The sequence below is a fragment of the Corvus hawaiiensis genome, chromosome Z (genome assembly GCF_020740725.1).
Source record: "Corvus hawaiiensis isolate bCorHaw1 chromosome Z, bCorHaw1.pri.cur, whole genome shotgun sequence".
Taxonomy (NCBI): domain Eukaryota; kingdom Metazoa; phylum Chordata; class Aves; order Passeriformes; family Corvidae; genus Corvus; species Corvus hawaiiensis.
The window spans coordinates 9,365,625-9,385,140 of NC_063255.1; the positions used below are offsets into that span (position 1 = coordinate 9,365,625).

The window sequence follows — 19,516 nt, forward strand, 5'->3', positions numbered from 1 at the left end:
GAATATGGTAATAATGTTACATCTTAAAAAGTACAACAGAGAAGTAACTTGGGACAAAATAAAGAAAGGAATACGCTGTAAGCAGCCAAAAGAAGGGCAAAATGCTCATTAATACCACCGACTTATGATGATCGGCTAAGTACTTATGTCAAAAGTTCTGCAACTTATGTACACTGAGATATGCTGGAAATATGCTTTAGAAATTGCCATGCCACACAAGACAGGCCACCTTTCACGGCGCTCTTCCAGTCAAAGACTTGACTCATTGTCCTGCTGGCTGATTATGCCTTCTTAATAGGTGAAATAAGTAAAGACAGTAGCGAGCTTTTGACCCCAAATGGTGTTATATCCTCCATAAAACCAATAGCTTTTGTAATTTTTATCCTGATTCATTTTACTACCGTGCCTGTTCTCTCCATGGACAGCAAATGCCTAATCTTTAGGAGCCCACTGGGAGGCCAGCATCTTCCACACACCCATGTCTGCCTTGAAGGCAGACAGTGCTAGATATAGAAGGTATTTACCCGACATATCTCTGTGTCTGCTGTCCTTGGCAAAGGTCAGTTTTCTGCTGAACTACAGGATGAATATGTTTCTTCATGCCTTAAATAAAGGCATTCATTTTAGTGAAGTAATATTTTTTAATATGTAATCATTGATGTTTAAACATAGAAACAGCATAATAAGCAATTATTCATCATAAGAGGGGTGATCTAAAACAAGTAAATGCTTATGAGTAAGATACACATTCAGGTACAAAAAAAGCCTGGAGTCTCCCTGTACTCGCTTCCTCCCTATCTGTGATTCACAGGAAGAAAGTGTTTCTTCTAATTCACTGTATCTAGGTAAAACCAAAGAAATATCAGAATCACTCACAACTCATCTTTTAAAAATAGAATACCAAAACAAACAAGAAAAATGTAACAGCGAAAACATGGAATTGTAAATGTCCTTAGATTACACAGCAAAATAGCTTAACAAGAATTAAACTGGTGGCTGCTAACCCCATGCAATTTTACTTAATGCTTTAACCAACTCTGAAGTTTTCTGTAAAAATTCCATCAACAGCTAAATCTGGCACAGAGAACATGAAGAAAGCAGGATTGTATACCAAAACCAATGCTGCTCTTGTGTTATACGGATATTAAAATAAAATAAATGAAAGTGTGCTCATCTGTCTGCTAAAGGCAACCTTGCATCTTTGGTGACCTGATGACTGTGACTTCTTACTTTGTACTCTAGAGGTCAATGATAAACTCACTTATTCTTTTGGTCTGAGTTAACAAAACTAGTGTGTGTACCCAAGGAGATTCTTGTAGAGGCTACGTTCCTCCTGTTGCCACTTAAACATACCCAATTTCACTCTTCTTGTCACCCAATGATAAAACATTATGTTTTCCAGAACTTTTTAATACGTAAGATCACTTTTTTTTGGTCTGAAATACTGTATAACTTTTTTCGCTATGTTTCCACTGTTTTGCACAAATATATATTGAAATGACCAGATTTCACACAGTTTAAATGCCAACAAAATCAGTATAATCCTTTCAGGTTTTTTCACTGAATTGTCCTTGAGAAGAAATCATCATTTCTCTTTCAACTAATGGGTTATACCTACAAAGAGATCTGGAACCATTTTCAGGCTCCGCTTAAGAATTGAATCTCACTGAGTGACGGGTAGAGGCTTTTCATATGGCCCAGAAGATCACATTCTTAAAAGAGGACTCTGTGACAACCAGGTTTTCAGATGCTAAGGCTAAAAAGACAGAGGAGGAACATGAGTTTGACAACTGGCCATCTGTCTGTGCCCTCAGCAACATGAGCAACCTAGTAAGCATGCATGAAACAGAGTTTTTTTCCTTGGATAGATTGCAGCTCTCCAACCATGCACAAAAATATTTAAAAATGAGAAAACTTCTGCAAAGATGGCAGAAAACAGAACTCTGGTCTTTGTAATTTCCCCCACTCAGATTAAAAACATCACTCAAACTGCTGTTCACTATGAGTAGTTAGCACAAAATCAAGTATCACTGTGCACATGCAGTGCCCCATCACATCAGCAGATGCCTTCCAGAACTGAAAATCACATCAAGAAGTTGACTATCAACAGGTAGTTTTACTACAGTGAGATGCTTCCTGGTTTTAACACCTTTATCAACTCCAGACTGACAGAAGAACATCCTAATTATTTTCATATTTTACTGTATGTGTGATTATTCTAGGGTGAGAACTCCCTATCAAAGATGACTTTTTCAGCATTAAGGAAGAAGAATAAGCAAGAACGAGTAATTACACACACAAAAAAAATATATATAATTTGCAGAAAAGCTAATGACCTGGAATACTTTGCCTAATCCACAGCCTATTTTTTCTATTAGAGAGCAATGTCTGTCACAAACACCTTACACCTTTCTGGGTAGGAACATTACAGCTTAACGCTGCAAAGTAATCCTGTCTTCTAGCTCGGCTCTTAATATGAAAAATTCTTCTCTGTAAACTTAAAATGGAACACTTATTTAAAGCAACAAGATTTGAAGATGGCAACCTGCAGGAGATGAAATGCAGAATGCTACACAATCTGGAAAGAACTTATCCTTTAATTATATACTACTTTCTACAAATGGTATATGACCATTTTTTGCACTCTGTTCTGGCAAGAAGTACATTTCGTTATCCAGGTGACATGCTGTTGCCCCTTTTATTTCTGATCAATGCCTTGAGGCTGGAAGGAAATATCTGGAGGGTTAGCTAGTTTCTTCAAGCTTCCTCTTTGCCCTTAATTGCTGGCTCCACATAGTCTCCCACTGAGCATTACAGACCTCTCCCTTGGAACAAGTAATTCAGTTCTATCCTAATTGCCAGGATATGCCACCATCTTCTATGACAGACAGGAGAAGACAAGGCTCACACAGATGCTCTGCCTTCAAGCATGCTACAGAAAGGTGCTCGCCCCCCAACACTGAACCAAGGATGTTCTCTGCCTGCTGCCTTGCACAAGCACACACAAGACCATGACTTACTTGGATGCCCTTGCAGTAGGGGAATACAACTGCTGGTATGAAACTCACAGGAAATAATGGGTCTCCCAGGAGAACTCTGACTCGTAAAAGCAACAATTGCCCCTGTTCCTTAGGCAAGGCTCTTTCTTGCTTTTCCTCCCATAGAAGTGGGATGGATGCTATCTTGTGTGAGCACGTAGAAGGCTGTCAGAGGAAGGAGATGTTTTGTTTGGGCTCTCTTCTTTCAGTAAGATTTTCTAGCTACTGCTGCATGGGACAGTAGGTTTACCCTTATGAGTCAATTTTATGCTGTTAAAAGGAGCTCCTTTTCCTCAGATGAGACATATTCCATGAAATACCTTTAAAAATCTTCACCTTCCTGTAGTAAGGAGGGCATAAATTGCCGTCTTTTGCAGGATTTATTTAATGCCAAAGCAGAATTCTATGTTGGAGGTTTTTTTAAATTTACTCACATTTTGTCCCTTTTTTAGTTTTAATTTTAAGTGAACTCTCCCAGCAAGTTGAAATTTACTTTCACTCTAGGTGTTGAAACTAGTTTGACTTGGGAGTGGTTAGACTCTGACTCAAATGAGAATTCACGTTTTACACAGTAAGTAATCCATGGAAAAAAAAAATATGCCAATAGGTATCTTCAGCTCTTCATTTATGAGCAATGAAAAATATGGGAAATTAGTAGACACTGATAGGAAAAGGCAGAAACAGCATTAGTGCCAATATAGAGAAAAATTATCTAAAATAATTTTTGCAGGGTGAACTCTTCTTTCAAATTTATTTGTCTTACCACATTAACACTTTTAACAGTGACAGCCTACACATTTATTTTGAGGTAATAGTATCTTAAAATACGTGATGAAAATGAAAGTAGAGAAAGAAGTTACTGAAATTGTTTGCTGTAAAGACATTCAAGCACTCTCCCCAGCTCTCTGTGCTGGGAAACCATGCAAAAAATAGTGCATACATCTGTATGGCAAAAACACCTGCATAAAAATTGTGATGCTTTTGAAAGTGCTAAACAACCCATGCTAATACCTAGACTGCTATGTGGTGTGGTAATTTGACACTTCTGAAAACTAGACCATTCATTTAAATGCCTGAAACCACATTTTTCTCACTGAAAGGAAGAGGTTCACAATTTGACATAGTTGTTCTTAGTCAGCTGAAAGAGAACAGCAACTTGCTTCACCAGACCCGTACAAAATCTCCACAAGACCATGCTGGAAGTACATGTTTTTTACATGATGCAGTGATGGAGACTGAGTTAATTTCAGACAGGCTTTTTAACAGCAAGACAAGAAGGAGCTGTCAGACACAAACCCAGCAAAACAAGGCAAGCTCAGTAACACCGTGAGCAGAACGGTGGTGGTCATACTGCTTTTCACAACCCTCAGCATTGCACTTTATGATGCACTTTTTTACTATTGTGTTCTACGAGATCTCTTTCTAGGATGAGTAATTTGTTAAATCACACCTACTGAATTTCTTGCAGTATTTATCAAAAAAGTATCTATAGGAATGTATGGGTAGGTTTCATGTATGTACTGCACACAGACAATATTAGAAGGTAGTATAAAGTTAGAATGAGGGTACATTAACAGAAGTTCATAGAATGGAAAATGCTTGCCTTAGAGAGATTTTAAAACTGAAACTATAGTAACACCTGACCCAAAACTGCTTTTTTAAAGTACCCAAGGCTGTATTCAACATTACTTCATCTACAGAATCTTTAGTGAAAAAATGAGAATCACAATTCTTGCCATGTTGTATCAAAATCAGATTCCCATCTCATACCACAGACTTCTCTTTCATGCAAACAGTGCAGTAACAGCAAAAAATGTTAAGCCACATTTGGTAGGACACTTAAAACTGAAAGATGCAGAAACTTCCAGGTATTTTGAAACAGCATTAAACAGACATCTAGGTAAAAGCTGTGTATCTAGTTTTCACCCCTCTCTTACTGTAACAGTAGATTTTAGGAATATAATTGCCTACTTAATAATCTGAACACAGCGTTACACACAGCCATCAGACAGGAGATGAACTGTGCTTGCACCAGCCCTTCCTAGGTTCTGAATAAAACTGATTACATCTGAACTAAAACCATTCAGGGCAATGGATTCCAGTACAATCAACTTCTCACCTTCGGAAGTCGTACTTTCACGAACACTTTCATCTTATGTAAGCTACCAGTGGTTCCAAAAGGAACGGTCCAATCTTCCCTTCCCAACGCCTCTACAGCCAGTGAGCACACTGCCATGTCACAAACATGACAGAGGAGCTGAGTCCAATCCGAAAGACACTGGTCTTAAACTAGAAAATTTTGGAAATAAAAAAACCAAACCAAATGTGTTCCATTTTGGTATTTTCTGATGGACACAATTACATGTTTTAGCTTAAAAACTGCTTTCAGTTTTCTCTGTTTTCCTGTATTTTACATAAATTGAACATCAATATTAAGATTAAGACACAAATCATTTATCCCAAATACATTTTTCTTTACAACTTTGTGTACTGAAGACTTCAGTGTTATCAGAGTTACACCAGAATTTCAAAATTCTTCACCAAATGGAATATCTCATGTAGGCAGCTTTATAAATACACAGAAGCAGCAATAGAGCATACCACAAAAGTGGAGAAAAAGGTTATCTCTATCTATTTATTGTCAAGTGGCTCAAACACCTGGTGGACATAATGCGCTAGAACTTCAGACAGTGGTTTCATCTATAGCTATAAAGTTACAAGCAATTTAGTCACTCTTTCAGTGGCACAGTTCCTTATCTGTGAAATGCTTCACTACCACAGTGAGGTGGAAATTAACACATCATTTTACATGAGAGCTTCTGATACTACAATAACCTCCTGAATAAAACACTAAAAGCCAAATACTCAAAATCAAAACCATGTAAGAAAATAAACTGTCATTATTTTAAGCAAAAATAAACAAATACTTCAGACCAAAATTCCCTTGCTTTTTCAGAACGGCCACTGTTGCAATCGTGCTGAAGTACAGAAGGCTGAATGTAAGTCCACCGTGTGAACAGGAGATGAGCTTTGCTAGCAAAATTAATCTGTATGTCCAGGTGTTATCTAGTTTATTTATAATATGCTGCAGTATTAAATCTAATTATTAGCTCTCATGCACAACCTTACTGTCATTGTCCTTCACTGCCAATGAGAGTTAAGAACGTATTTGAATTAAGAAGTATTTCAGGACTGATATGATGTCCTTGTTTAGCCTCAGGGGGAAAAAAAAGCAGGATGAGAAAAATACTAAGACCAGAAGATATCTTTTTTCAGGACAACCAAGCACTGGTTCTATGTAAAGCATGTCAAATGACATATAAAGTGAAAACAACTTCAGGGCATCACGCATTTTCATCTGAAAGATGACAGATCAGCAGATCTGTTCAGTCTGCACAGTTTCTGGAGGAACAGTGTTTCATACAGGGGCAGAAAAAGGAAACCAGAGATTCTTTTAAAATGGAGAATGCCACACATTCACAATATCTGTTTTAGATCCTGCAGGAAGAAAAAAATCAAAGAATCTAGTAATTTTTTTTATTTTCTTCTACATACAGTTAAAAGAGAGTAAATCTTGCACAGTCACAGCATCTGACTGAACACCTCTTTTTATAAGAAATCAACCTACTTATTGCTTTCTGACAATGAAATAAAAAATTATTAAATTGATAAACAATCTGCCCTCTATTCAGTGCCCACATTATGCACAAGGAATGCTTTCACTAATAAATTGCTAATTACAACCTTCCCAAAACAGGTCACGTCTCTGCAGTGACAAACAGATCTAACAATTTGGAAGTGTGAACACTATACATTAAGAAAAAACAAAGTGCAATGAAATACAGTCTAAAAGGATTGTCTGAACTACTGGTACTTTACTATGGGATTACAGGTAATCTCCACATAAGCAATAATAAATGTCCTCTGAATCAGGCCTGTCTATTTGGATGGATCTGCAGCGTGCTTATGTACTACCTTAATATTTTGAAAGTGCAGATAGAGGCTGTTCAATCAATCCAAGCAACAAGGGAAAAATGACATTAAGTCTGAGAAGCTGGTCCCAAGAAAAAAAATCTCACACAGATAAACTTAACAGTTTGAAGAAAAAAAAACACAAATAAACCTTAGGTCTTCACCTGTAATAATACTGGTACACTGACTTTCACGGACTTACCCTGATGTACTGCGAATCTAGCTCTGCGTTTATAAATTAAGATCACTGGTAAATGGACATAATGAGCACTAGAAGCAACTACAGTATGCTGACAAAAACCCAGAGAGATGTTTAACTTGCTAGTATTGTCACTTGCCAAAGAATCCTGCTTCTCAAACAGAATGCCTTCTTTCAAGGGCTTCTGCTCTTCCATGTAAACACTATGGCTAAACCATGGCCCTATTATACACTGACCTAAAAAAATATATCTAAAGGAAACAAAGTGTGAAAAATACTTAGTTCCAGGCATGGCTAATATTGAGTAGTAAAGTACTGTCATCTTCCTTACACACCACTTCTACTCTTACTCATTCAAATCTTTCCTTGGTTGGAACATCCATTCAGTGAACATCCACTCCTTTGCCCATTACTCAATGCTTGTGTTCCTGTGGATTGGAAAAACAAAAGTCATCGGGCTGAGGACCTGAAGCAACTGGACAAGGCCTGCTGGCTGAAGAGTCCATGACCATGATCTAAAAGAGGCTGTAGCATTTAGGGACAATTCCTGAGTGCAATAATCAAAAAATGGTGTTACTACTCAGGAAGTGCACAGCTGCAGCAGTGTCACCAAGAAAAAATTCCTACCCAACGGCCAAAAAGAAGGTTCTAGGATGACCCATTGCTCTCCTAAACTGTTACCATGTACAAGTCACTGCTGTTGACCCTGTACTGAAGACCTGCCTGAATGCTACACACGTTGCAGTAGAGCTGATGCTCTAGGAGAACCTTCTTTAAGAAGAAACCACTCACACACCTTTGATGTAAGAAGCTGAAATTTTGTTCCGAATAGCTTTCATTTTACACACTTCACATGAGAGCTTATTGCCATAAGCCTGCCACTCACTACACCACTGTACACCAAGAAGACTGCAAAACAACTTCCTAAATCACAATACAAATAACCAGGCAACACAGGGAACGGGAAACCCATATCAAAAAGGATGTTTTTTAAATGTCCTTAAACTATGAAAAGGAAAGTGAAATTTGAGAGTGGTCTAAGTAACAACCCACTTTCACCAATTTCTGTAGGCATTACAATTATTTCTCAATTGTGTTTGAATCATCAAGGTCTTGAGACTGGTTTTCAGTCATCAACTTCCTAAGCAAATGCTTAGGATCTTAAATTCAAGGCTGAGGAATGTAAGGCCCTCTTCCGTTTCTCATTGAGCAAGTGCCAACACTCTGTTTCAACACTGATAAACCAGTTTGTTTGCCATCAGTTACGCCCTTAGGCTTCTTACTTTATTCAGCTAGGAAGACAGAAACAATAGACAGGTTTCACTTCCTGTTTTCTTGCTATGGTATTTGGTTTAGAGAACAGTTCAAAGTAACTTTCAACTTCAGTTGCTTTAGTTAAATGATAAATAGTATCTCTGTTAAATAGTTTTTACTGTACTGATTCACCGGAATCTACTCCACAGGAGGTAATGTAAAGAAAAGCACACCTTTATTGACACAAAGAGAGTATGCAGGGGTTAGTACCTCCGTGTGCATATCTGACTGTGGTTCATTTTACACAGGCTTTTATACTTTTACAATTCTGGCATCCATCCTTGTTTGTTTGCTTATCTAAAAGTTACAGTTTTAAGGGCTGGGATCTTATATAACTTGTGGTTTCTTTATCTTAGGGTTACAAACATGGTAGATAGTTCCTATCTAACATATTCATCACATTTATCTAACTGGTGCTATGCTTTGGTGCTATGCAGTACAATGAACTGTACTTCATTTATTATGCTCCTCTATTTTCTATCTATTAAAACAAAACTTATAACTTTGCATTTTTCTAGCCTTTCATGACAGCTAACATACCTCTCCCTTCTTATCACCTTAGCCCATCGGAGCTAGGCCCCTGCTTGCAAAAGTGATTACAGTTAAACGCAGCAGTCACACCTTTAAGGGTTTGTTAATTCATACCTGTGCTGAGGTGCTTATGTCAAGTGAGGCCTGTGTTTCAGTATCAATCCTTTTGAAACTGTCTTTTAAAACCACACCAAAACAAAACATATATTAAAATACTAAAGGAAAATGTATACTATGAGCAACCTAAAATTACACTGATTCTCAACCACTGTGTGAACTATTCTACTTCACTGAAAATGACAGAAGTTGTCCTTTCCTTTAGTAGGAAGCAGTAGGGTAGTGAGGTGGGAAAACATTTTTCTGGGCAATCCTGGAGCCTGGGGACCATCTGGGAGTCTGGTCCTACAGCCAGATCCCACAGTGTGCACAGAGGGAGCATTGATGGCTGTGGGAGTGCTGCCTCCACTGACAGGTTCACTTGCAAAAAATAAAAAAGAATGCAGTACTTAAATGTGAGGTACCCTACAAAAGAAAAATAATTGACAAAAATACCAGACAAACTGAATTATTTTTAAAAAATGAACCAAAAAAACAAACACAAAACTTCTTACTATATCAAATTTAAAAATCCAGTTATAAGAGACCAACGTACCATTTACTTTTAACACTATTAAGTAAAAGGTAACTAACAATCAGGGAAAGCAAAATAATGTGTTCAACTTTCTATCTGTATTTCCTTTTGAAAACTGACAAGCACAACAGATGCTGAAATATATTTTGAAAAGGTGTACAGGTACAATCCAATTTATAACCACAAGCTTGGATCCACTTAGAAATAATATTCAAACATTCAGTAAAACAATTTTTCAGCCTTCCAAGTTATACTGACATTTCATTTAATGTCTCAGGAATTTAATTTGGTCATGGCAGACAGCCTTGCATCTGCCATGGGACCAAATATGGCTCTCATGCACGGAAGTAAGCTGCTGATGTGAAATTTGGCCTATTTGTTATTACAATCTGAACTTTTCCCAGTTTTTTAACATGAATTAACTTTACACCATACACTGATGCCTTTGCTATGTTTTTGTCAGGTTTACATATGGCAGGAATTCCACGTCTCTACATAAACTGAGAAAAAAAAACAAAGACAATGAAGCTTCACAGAGCAGGACTGAGGAACGAGCCCCTGACGACTAGAATCACCTTCCTCATCACCTCCCTCCACACCTCTTCCTCAGTTTACGTTTGCACGAAGGCCGATGATTTAATCATCCTTCTTCCAAAAGATAAGGAAACATAAAAACCTGCTACGTTATTGAACCACTGCATTTTACTGCCAGCAGAAAATTGAGTCATTACTGTAAATAAAGTACCTTTTGGAGCCTCCAATATAGGTGAAGGTAAAGGTGGAGTCTGAGTACCTGAAATCTGAAAGACAAAGAGCTCCTTTATTACAACTTGTCTTTATTTTGGCTGAAGTAGCCGAGGTTTTACGGAACAGCATTCAGCTGCCGACACGGGGGCGGTGGAGGGGGAGTCGGGGTGAACCAGAGGAAATGCAGCATCTCCCCCCAGCCCCTCGCAACAAGTGCCCGGTGCTATGGCAACGGCAGGGAATTCCATTGTCATACACGGCAACAGGCAGCGGACAGCCGGGCTCCTGCGACGGCTCATCGCGACCGGCACGGCACCGGCACGGCACCGGCACGGCCGGGGCGCCGCGAATCCCCCGGGGAGGGCGGCGGGGGCCGTTCGCACGGACAGTGCCCCGTCTGCGGCTGGATGTGCTGCCGGCCTGGGGCCGGGGATCAGGGCAGGCGCCGATGGGCGGCAGAGCGCGGCCGCCCGGGGAACAGCCGCGTAGCGAAACCCCCCGAGCAGCGCTCGGCCGCGGGCTGCGCCGGGCAGGGCTCCAGCTCGCTCCCAACCCTCCCGGTCCGGCGTGTAGCCGCCGCCACGCTCCCCGGCTCGGGATGCCGCCCCCCCACCCCGCCCGCCCCTTTCCCGGCCGGCGCCCGGTCTTCTCTGCCCTCACATGCCCTCGGAAGGAGACAAGGAAGACGGGCTCTGAGAGCGGCCCCGCGGCCGGGAACGGCGGCGAAGGGCACGGGCACAGCGGGGAGCGCGGTCCGGGGCGGGCGCGGCCGCGGCGACGGGAGCCTCCGCGTCGCCAACCTGGCGACCGGGGACAAACTCACCTGCAAACAGGCAGTCCTTCTCCGCCTTGCACTTTTGGATCACAACGTCAATATCCTTCTGAATCCTCTCTTGTCTTGAACACATCCCCATGAAATAAATCCCAGGGGAAAAAAATAGCAGCCTTTATTTTCACCCCACCCCACCCCCCGCGCTGCCAGGTTTTTTTTTAAGATTCAGCCCGAAAGGACCCCGGGGCTGACGAGCAGGAGCCTCCCCAGCGGCCCGGAGGGATCCGTTCGGCCGGTTGGAGGACGTTGGAGGCAGGCGGCGGGAGCCGGTGTTGTTTGCCCAGATGCGCCCGCCCAGATGTGCCGCCGCTGCCGGCGAACGGCAATTTCCTCACAATGAATCCAGCGGAGGGTGGCGGCGGCGACACGGGATCCCCCCACCCCCCCACGCCCTCTGGGATTTTTGGGGTTGGTTGGCTGGTTTGATCTATTTTTGGAGGCGAGAGAAAAAGAAAAAAAAAAAAAAAAAAAAAAAAAAAAAAGGGCGGGAGGGCCAAGCCGACCCGGCCGCTGCCGCTCACATCCCTGCCCCTCCCGCCAGCAGCGGCGATCACCGCGCAGCAGCAGCACAGCGCGGAGAGCCGGCGGCGGCACCCGCACCCAGTCCCTGGCGGCGCGGCGGGGCCGGCGCTTGCTGCAGCGACGCCGAGCCGCAGATCCTCCCCTCGCTCCCGGCCCGGCACGTACGGCCCCCACCGGCTCCCCCGGCGGAGGCGGCGGGGGGGAGGAAGAGGCGGATGCACAGAGGTGGCGGCGGGCGCGATGGTCCCTGCCGCGCCGCCGGCGCTCGCCTCCGCCCGCCCGGGCCCCGGGCACAGCCTGCCGCCGCCTCCCGAGCGACGGAGAAATGCCAAGAGCGAGTTCCGCGGGCGGCGGGGCGGCTCCCCGGCCGCACCGGGGAGGAAGCGGGCAGCGCCGTCTTACGCAAGGCCGGCGGCGGCGGGGCGGGGGAGAAGGGCGGGTGCGGTCGGCGGGGGCGCGGGGCCCGCTCCCCTCGGTGCCCGCTCCCCTCGGTGCCCCCGGCGGGAATGCCGAGCCCTGCTGCCCTTCCCGGGAGCTCCGGGGCTGCGCTGCCGGCGCTGCGGCTCTTCCGTGGCGGCTGCGCTCCTGGCCGGCACCGCGGGCAGGGCTGTGCCCGGCCCTTCGCGGGCAGGACAGCCCGGCAGCCCACCCTTGGCCAAGTGCCGTCCCCTGCCAGCCTCCGTCTCCGACTTGTAGACGGGTTTGCGTGCCCACTGAACCAGTAAAAGGAGGATTTAGAGCCTCTCTGCGACCACCGTGATGTTAATTGCGCTCCTCTCCCCTCATTATCCAGCAAAACTGTCTCAGACCTAAGTGGTTTAGGAGAGGGCTTGGCCAGTCCAGTGCCTAGCAGTGGGCGCTCATCCAGGTTACAGGCTTGGGGCTCTAGTCCAGAGCAAGTAATGACCATAATATAACTTGGAAGTTATCAAATCTGCAAAACCAAGTATTTTTTTCTTCCAAGTGCAAGGCTTGTAAATGAATAAAACCAGGTCTGAAAGTAGTAGAAATAGATTTGATTATAACATTGAGAGAATATTCAAAATTTAGTTTTTAGGTATTCGGCCAGCTCTAAACAGCTCCTATGGATTATTCGTTCTTGAGCTCAGTCATTCTAGTGGGTGGGGTGTTTTTTTCATTTAGGAAGTTTGTATTAATCATGTATTATTGATTTCAAATATGGAAGACAAACAGTATATTTATGAAAAATTAACTCCATAATTTTTCCTATCTGTAGGAGGGAACAGAATGGAACTTAAAATCCATCACGTGATATGACTCTCTGCCTCTTAAGAAAATAATTCATCTTGGAGGGAGACTTCCAGATGAGTTTTCAGTGTGGAAACAGTACATGATTGCTTTTCATGCTAGTCTGTCCTTGGATAAAACTTGCATACAATTAGGAATAGATTTTCTTACCATAAAAGTTTATACTTTTTCACTTCTGCTTTGACAACAGGGAGCACCTGGCTAATGCTTTTCAGCAGGAGATTTATATGAGAAAGTTGCACTAGAATCCATGGCAGGAGGTTTAGAACTAGATGATCTTCAAGGTCCCTTCTAAGTCAAACCATTTTATGGTTCTATGATTTTACTCAGCAACACTTTTCCAAGGCATACAGAACTTGTCACTGTAGCCCGAAATGCAGTATAATATGGTAAGACACTGTCATTCTGTCAAGTGATGCAAGAAGTTAAGAAGTGATGCTTTTCTTGACATGTTTTTCTAACTATTCCAGCTAGAATATCAGCAGCCATGTTTGCTGCCTTCCCCTTAATCACAGTTAGAAGATTTAGTCAGAACTTGATTTATTCTGGTGGGGTTTTGGTCCTGAACTTCATAGTGAAAGGTCTCTGTTATCCCTCCCAGGTGGATCAGGAAAGGGGGAGGTTATTAGCCAGTTGCAGGATACTTATGCTGACAATTCTGCTTACAGCTTATTCTAACCACAGGGTTCTTCTCAGTGTCATGTCAATTAGCACAATTCTTGACTGCCTTTTTAAGCCTTGGACTGTTTTCATAGGCTTGGTAACAGTGAATTGAAAAGTCATTCACAAAGAAAAAACACCATGTTCAAGAAAGTTAATATGGTTGGCTTCACAGCATCAACTGAATTGAACAAGAAGTCTGCAAATACGATTGGTTATTTATTCTAATAATTTTTGTTTATTGTAAGTGGCTGTTAAATTTCTAGTTTCTTAGTCAATTTGGCTGTTGATTTACCTGATAACTTCAGTACAGTTGTGGCAGGAATTGCTGATTTCAATGAGGAAAAGCCTGATCATAGCTTGGCGTCATTCTATTTATGAAAATACTGAAAATAAGGTGTTAGAAAGTCAAGGTAAATCCATGGAATTGATCCCTAAATTTGTAAAGATTGACAAGATGTTGGCATCCAGGTTCTCTAAGTGTTATTGCAAAGGTGTCCACATGCATGCTGTAATCCCTGTGCTGGTTTTGGCTGGGGTAGAGACACAGCCATGAAGAAACTTCCTCGAGAGCTTTACAAGTAATTTCGTGAACAATAGGGCAGTTGGTCTTGAAAGTAACGTTCATGGCTCAAGGGAATTCAGTATATGTCGTTCCAGTTGCTTTTCAGTCTTGAAAAGTGGTTCATGTCATTTCTAGTTTCATCCCAAGTTCAGCTCAGCTCAGTTACATTGTACTGAACTGATTACACCAATTAAGTAAAAAAGAAACATAAATAACATTTATGTTTGTGCTCCTGAAAACCTAAAAATATTTACAAAGGTGTAAATGAGGTGAAAAGAAGTTAAATTAATGGAGGTACATGATTAGAAAATACATGTGAGAAGACTGGCCCAAAATATGAGGGAGGAAAATGAAAGAGAAACAACACAGTGAATGTGTTTCAGTAATGTGTGAACAGTGACTGAGAGGAAATGCATAGGTCAGACAATTTCTGCTCTTAAATGGGTTCTGCCTCTTTTAGACTAAGCAGATTTCTTTCATTTTATGCCAGAAATAACCCCCCTTACCACCTGTTAGTAAAGCTGATAGAAGTATTTCAGTAAGCATCAGGACACCCTGTTCTCTCCCAAACTCTCTTCTTTATATGTTTTTTCTAAACGTGCTCATGTGACATATAAGCACATATTAGAAGTCTTAAGAAAAACTAAAAAAAAACTTGAAAGCTTGCCATTGCAGGGAATATATAGAACTTAGGGCAATGGTATATGGCATCTGTCTAATATCTCTAGTACGGGAGAGCATTCAAAAGGGCAGAGGTTAGGAAAGTAATCCAAAACCACAAAATGACCATCAACACTCCAAAAGAGCATAGAAATCATTCTCCACTTTTGTATGCTCCAAATAAAGCTCTAGTACAAACCAAACCAAACCTCTACTTTTTCTCCAAGGTCCAGGACTATCTGCCAGTCACCAGAAAAGCAAAACTCAGTGATGTCTGTAGACAGTGACCTCTGGGAGGTGGAACATTTAAAGGATCAATACTGTTCCACTCTTAAGGCATAAAACACAATGCTACTCTTCCAGTAAGCTTCTTTAAAATGACACAGTAATTTCCAAAGCAAGCTGCCCATGAGCCAGCAGTGTGCCCTTGTGGCCAAGAAGGCCAATGGTATACTGGGCAGCATGAGGAAGAACTGTCAGCAGATTGAGGGAGGTGATTCTGCCCCTCTGCTCAGCCCTCGTGAGGCCACATCTGGATGGCTGTGCCAGTTCTGGCCTCCTCAGGACGAGAGAGACATGGAGCTCTTGCAGCACATCCAGCTCAGGGCTACAAAGTTATCAAGGGATAATTTTGAGGACAGGCTGAGGGAGTTGGACCTCTTCAGCTTCAAGAAGAGAGGACTGAGCGGCGACCTCATCGATGTCTGTCCATGTCTGCAGGGAGGGGCCAGAGGAGGGACCAGGCTCTGCTCCGAGGTGCTGAGCAATAGGAGAGACCACAGGCAGAAACCGATGCACAGAAGTTCCACCTGAATACGAGGAAGAACTTCTTTCTGATTGCCCAGAGAGGTTGTGGAGTCTTCCTCACTGGATATATTCAGGAACCATCTGGTTGCAATCCTGTGCCATGTGCTCTAGGATGGCCCTGCTTGGACAGGGAGGACCAGATGACCTATTGTGGGTCCTTCCAGCCCGACCCATTCTGTGATTCTGTGATTAACCTGAAAACATAGGCACTAAGGGTTGAGAGATGTAGGAGCACTACTAACCTGTTCATGCTAACAGAGAAGTGACACATGGCATAAAAACATCTTTAGTATAATTTTCACTAGACATCCATTATTAGCAATTACATTCTAATATTTTGATGTAATAGTCAAGTAGATACTCAGAGTTTATGTAATTTTCTTTATGCCTGTTTGAGTTTTAAGAGAGATACAAAGTCAGCGGTGCTCTATACCATTTCAGTTGTCCATCCAAGTAGTCAATGGCACTCTATGTATACACAATCCTTAGTGATGTTCTCCTGGTGAAGGTATAAATATATTGACTTTTTTGGGTCATCACTGCAAGTCTGTGATTACTTGGCTTAAAATACACTAACATGGTGAACTTATCACGATTTCAGACTGAATTTCATTCTAAGTAAAGCATCTTTACTGATTTTTGTAGTGAGCTAGCACTGGTCCTTTGCTTTCAAAAAAAAAAAAAGTTAAAATGGAGTTAATAACATGATTTAAAATACTGTTTAATTCTTAATAAAAACGTCAAATATTTTTGATTTTAAAAAGTAATGTCTTCAATAACAATATGAAACAATCGCTTAAAATATCAGCTGTCCAATCCTCAGTAAATTTTTAAGAATTATTTTAAGCTGTCTTGTAGCCTAGGGAGTGTAAAAACTCTCACATTACTTTTTTTCTATTTTAATAATAATAGAGAGGGGAAAAGCATTGAAGTGATAGGTGACCAAGCCTTATTTTTCTCAATTCAGTGTTGAAATTTCCAAATCAACTGTATTTTTTTTTAATTTAAAAAGTATATGTATTGAACAGCAGCAATAGTCACCTCAAACAAAACATAAGCATGTACAGGTGCTAAACACAGATGTAGTGTGGATTGCTATGAATTGCTATGACAATGGTCTTTAACTTTCCATTAAAGACTGAGTGCTCGTCCTTCCAGATGGCACTGAGGCTCACAGTAGCTAAACCTAAGGCTGCTGGCATGATAAATGCTCCTAGCAATGTTCACTAAAGCATGCAATTAGAGTCCCAAATGACACCACAGTTCATTGTAACTCAGCATTTTACTTCCTAATGATGGTTTTAACTTGTTCTTGTTTTTCCTCCTTCACTAGTATCAGCTAAGTTTGCAGTCTTTGCTTGTTTGCTTCACTTCTGTATATTTTTCCTTTCCTTACTAACTCTTACACCATTAGGACATTTTTTTTTCCTAGTGCATCTCATTATTCCCTCTTTTCAACTCTGAACTTCTGTGTATCCCATCCATTCAGTACCCTTCTTGCACATCACTCTTGGTGTCTCACCTCATAAGCAGCTCAAGTTAGAAGGGCTAAAATTGAGCTTTCTTTACAGAAACTGGAGTTTTAAAAGAAAGGCAACCAGGAATATTTCTAAACCTTATATACTCAACTTTCTGATGTCAGTCACAAACAAGTCCAAAGGGGAACCCTAAAGTACCTGCCAGCTCCTGAATTGAGTTGCCTCTTTCCAGTATCCTTGCAATTTCCCCAAGTTGTGGGCATTCCTGGCTGCACAATGGCAATGCCTCTAAGGCAAGTAATGTAGCCTCAGTACTTTGCAGCCTGGTAGGTAACATATTTCTCTAAAATTTGGGAGCTGTGAGTGTATAATAGATTGACATTAAGTTGAGTTTACTGTGCATCTTATCAGTTACAGCCTAAGGCCAAGCAGTGATCAGCACTGAAGGTCCACCCTCCTGCCTGAGCATAACAAAGCCTTCCCCTCACCTGTCTCCTGGGGTGCAGATAAGCACCTCAGCCCAGGGGGAGAGGTGGAATTTCAGCTCCCTTCCTTACTTGGCCATAGGCAATGCTCCCTTTACAACTATTCTAAATAACCTTCCCAAGAGCTTTACTGCTCCCAGTCACTTCACAGGGAACTTGGATGGCTTTGCTATGCTCACAGAATGCCTGCATTTGTGGCCCTGAGACATGTAAACACTGTTCCCAGTTCACACTTGGTCCCAGAAGCTTAGTGAATGGCTCAAGGGTACACAATTCCTGAAATTACTACTACTAGTGGTGTATGGTAAATTCCTCAATTTCTGATCAAACACATGGTTTAAAAGCCTTCAACAAAACTACTCTGTTCCCTTTATCCAGATTGCAATTTCTTAATAGCAAATAGTCATGCCAGAAAGTACTCCAACTATAAAATACTTACCTTGCTAAATATAATCCATTTAGTCCATTTGCTGCTATAGTAAATACGATTCACCAAGTCACCATCTGTTACCAGGTACCGATGCTTTCCTGCTGAGCAACCTCCATTGCAGCCAACCTGTGCCTGATCTTAACTAAGAATCTGTAACCCCAAATCACAAGGAATTGTTAAGTAATTCCTGTTTAGCTGGAATTGATAGAGTGGGAAGCATTCAGCATGATTGCATGATGCAAGATTAACCCTTAGAAGCTGGGGGCTAATTCCATCGGTAGACCATGTCTTATTTATACTGCAGGCTGTGGGGTACTGATCTCTGACCAAACTTTAAATGAGAGGCTGAAGAAGAGGGAAGATTAGGCCATGCAGTGTTTCATGCTGCTGCAGCTGTACTCTTTCCTGTACCCAAGCAAAGTCATGCAGTGTTTGCTCAACTACTGCTGCACAACCATGCTTAACTTCACAGGCATAATTAGATTTGGGTCCCTGCATTTGTCCCCTTCAGAAGATTGGAACAGGGAGTTAATACAATGTTCAGTCAGTCTTCTTAAACCAAGGCACTCTTTAATCTTAAGGAACTAAACATAAAAGAAAGTGACATTTATAATAATTAATGAGGGTATGCAACTGTCTCATCTAACTCTTACCAAAAGCATCCCAAGCTTGTATACAACAGCCAAACTTTCAGACTCCATAAAGGTGTCTTCCTTGGTCACTTTCCCACAGTCTCCCATCCAGTGCCTCAACAGCTAAGGGTTTTATCTTTTAAACTGTTTACAGGCCATCTTTTATGCTTGTTTCTCATCTGGTAGAACAGTTGTGTCATGTGGCAGGAGCTTTTTTCCCTTTATAAATAATATCTCAGACATTGTATTTAACATTAGAGTCATGGAAGGGAGTGCATTGTGTGAGGTTTTGCTTATTCCTGTAGCTGTCAGGAAACACAGCCAAACACATAAAGTATTCATCACATTGACCATGTCTTTTAGCAGTTATCCAGACAATTTGTTTGCAAGCCATGTTCATGATTGTCACAAGACAACCCATTTCTGGATTTCCCTGTTACTTTAACTCTGAAGTACAGTGTGAGCCAACAGCACCCAGAAAGCTGAAGTCACTGTTAAGCTAAATAACACCATAACCTAAACTAGTAAAAATGGTCAGTCTCTGTTATATCCCAAACAGACGGGAACAATTAAAAAAATCTTAGGCAAAAAGTATGTGGAGTTATAAATCAAAACCACTGAAAATCTGGAGAAAGAAATCCATTCCCTTCCATATATTTCTGCACTTTGTATGAAATCATGCTTACTACATATCAAGTAGATGTCTTTCTTTTTAAAACCATGTACTAACTTCAGATGGTTTTT

The 19,516-nt window shown here is 41.7% G+C and overlaps 1 protein-coding gene across 2 annotated transcripts in view; it reads right to left on the reverse strand.

Annotated features, from left to right (window-relative positions):
- PARP8 (poly(ADP-ribose) polymerase family member 8) overlaps positions 1 to 11,346 on the reverse strand; it is a 134,570-nt gene extending 123,224 nt beyond the window's left edge. For both annotated transcript variants that reach the window (XM_048291388.1, XM_048291387.1), the window contains exons 1-2: positions 11,256 to 11,346; positions 10,431 to 10,485 (exon numbers count right to left, since the gene is read on the reverse strand). In XM_048291388.1, the coding sequence (XP_048147345.1) occupies positions 10,431 to 10,485; positions 11,256 to 11,346 (146 nt within the window). The remainder of the gene's footprint in view (positions 1 to 10,430; positions 10,486 to 11,255) is intronic.
- Between the last annotated feature and the right edge of the window lie 8,170 nt (positions 11,347 to 19,516).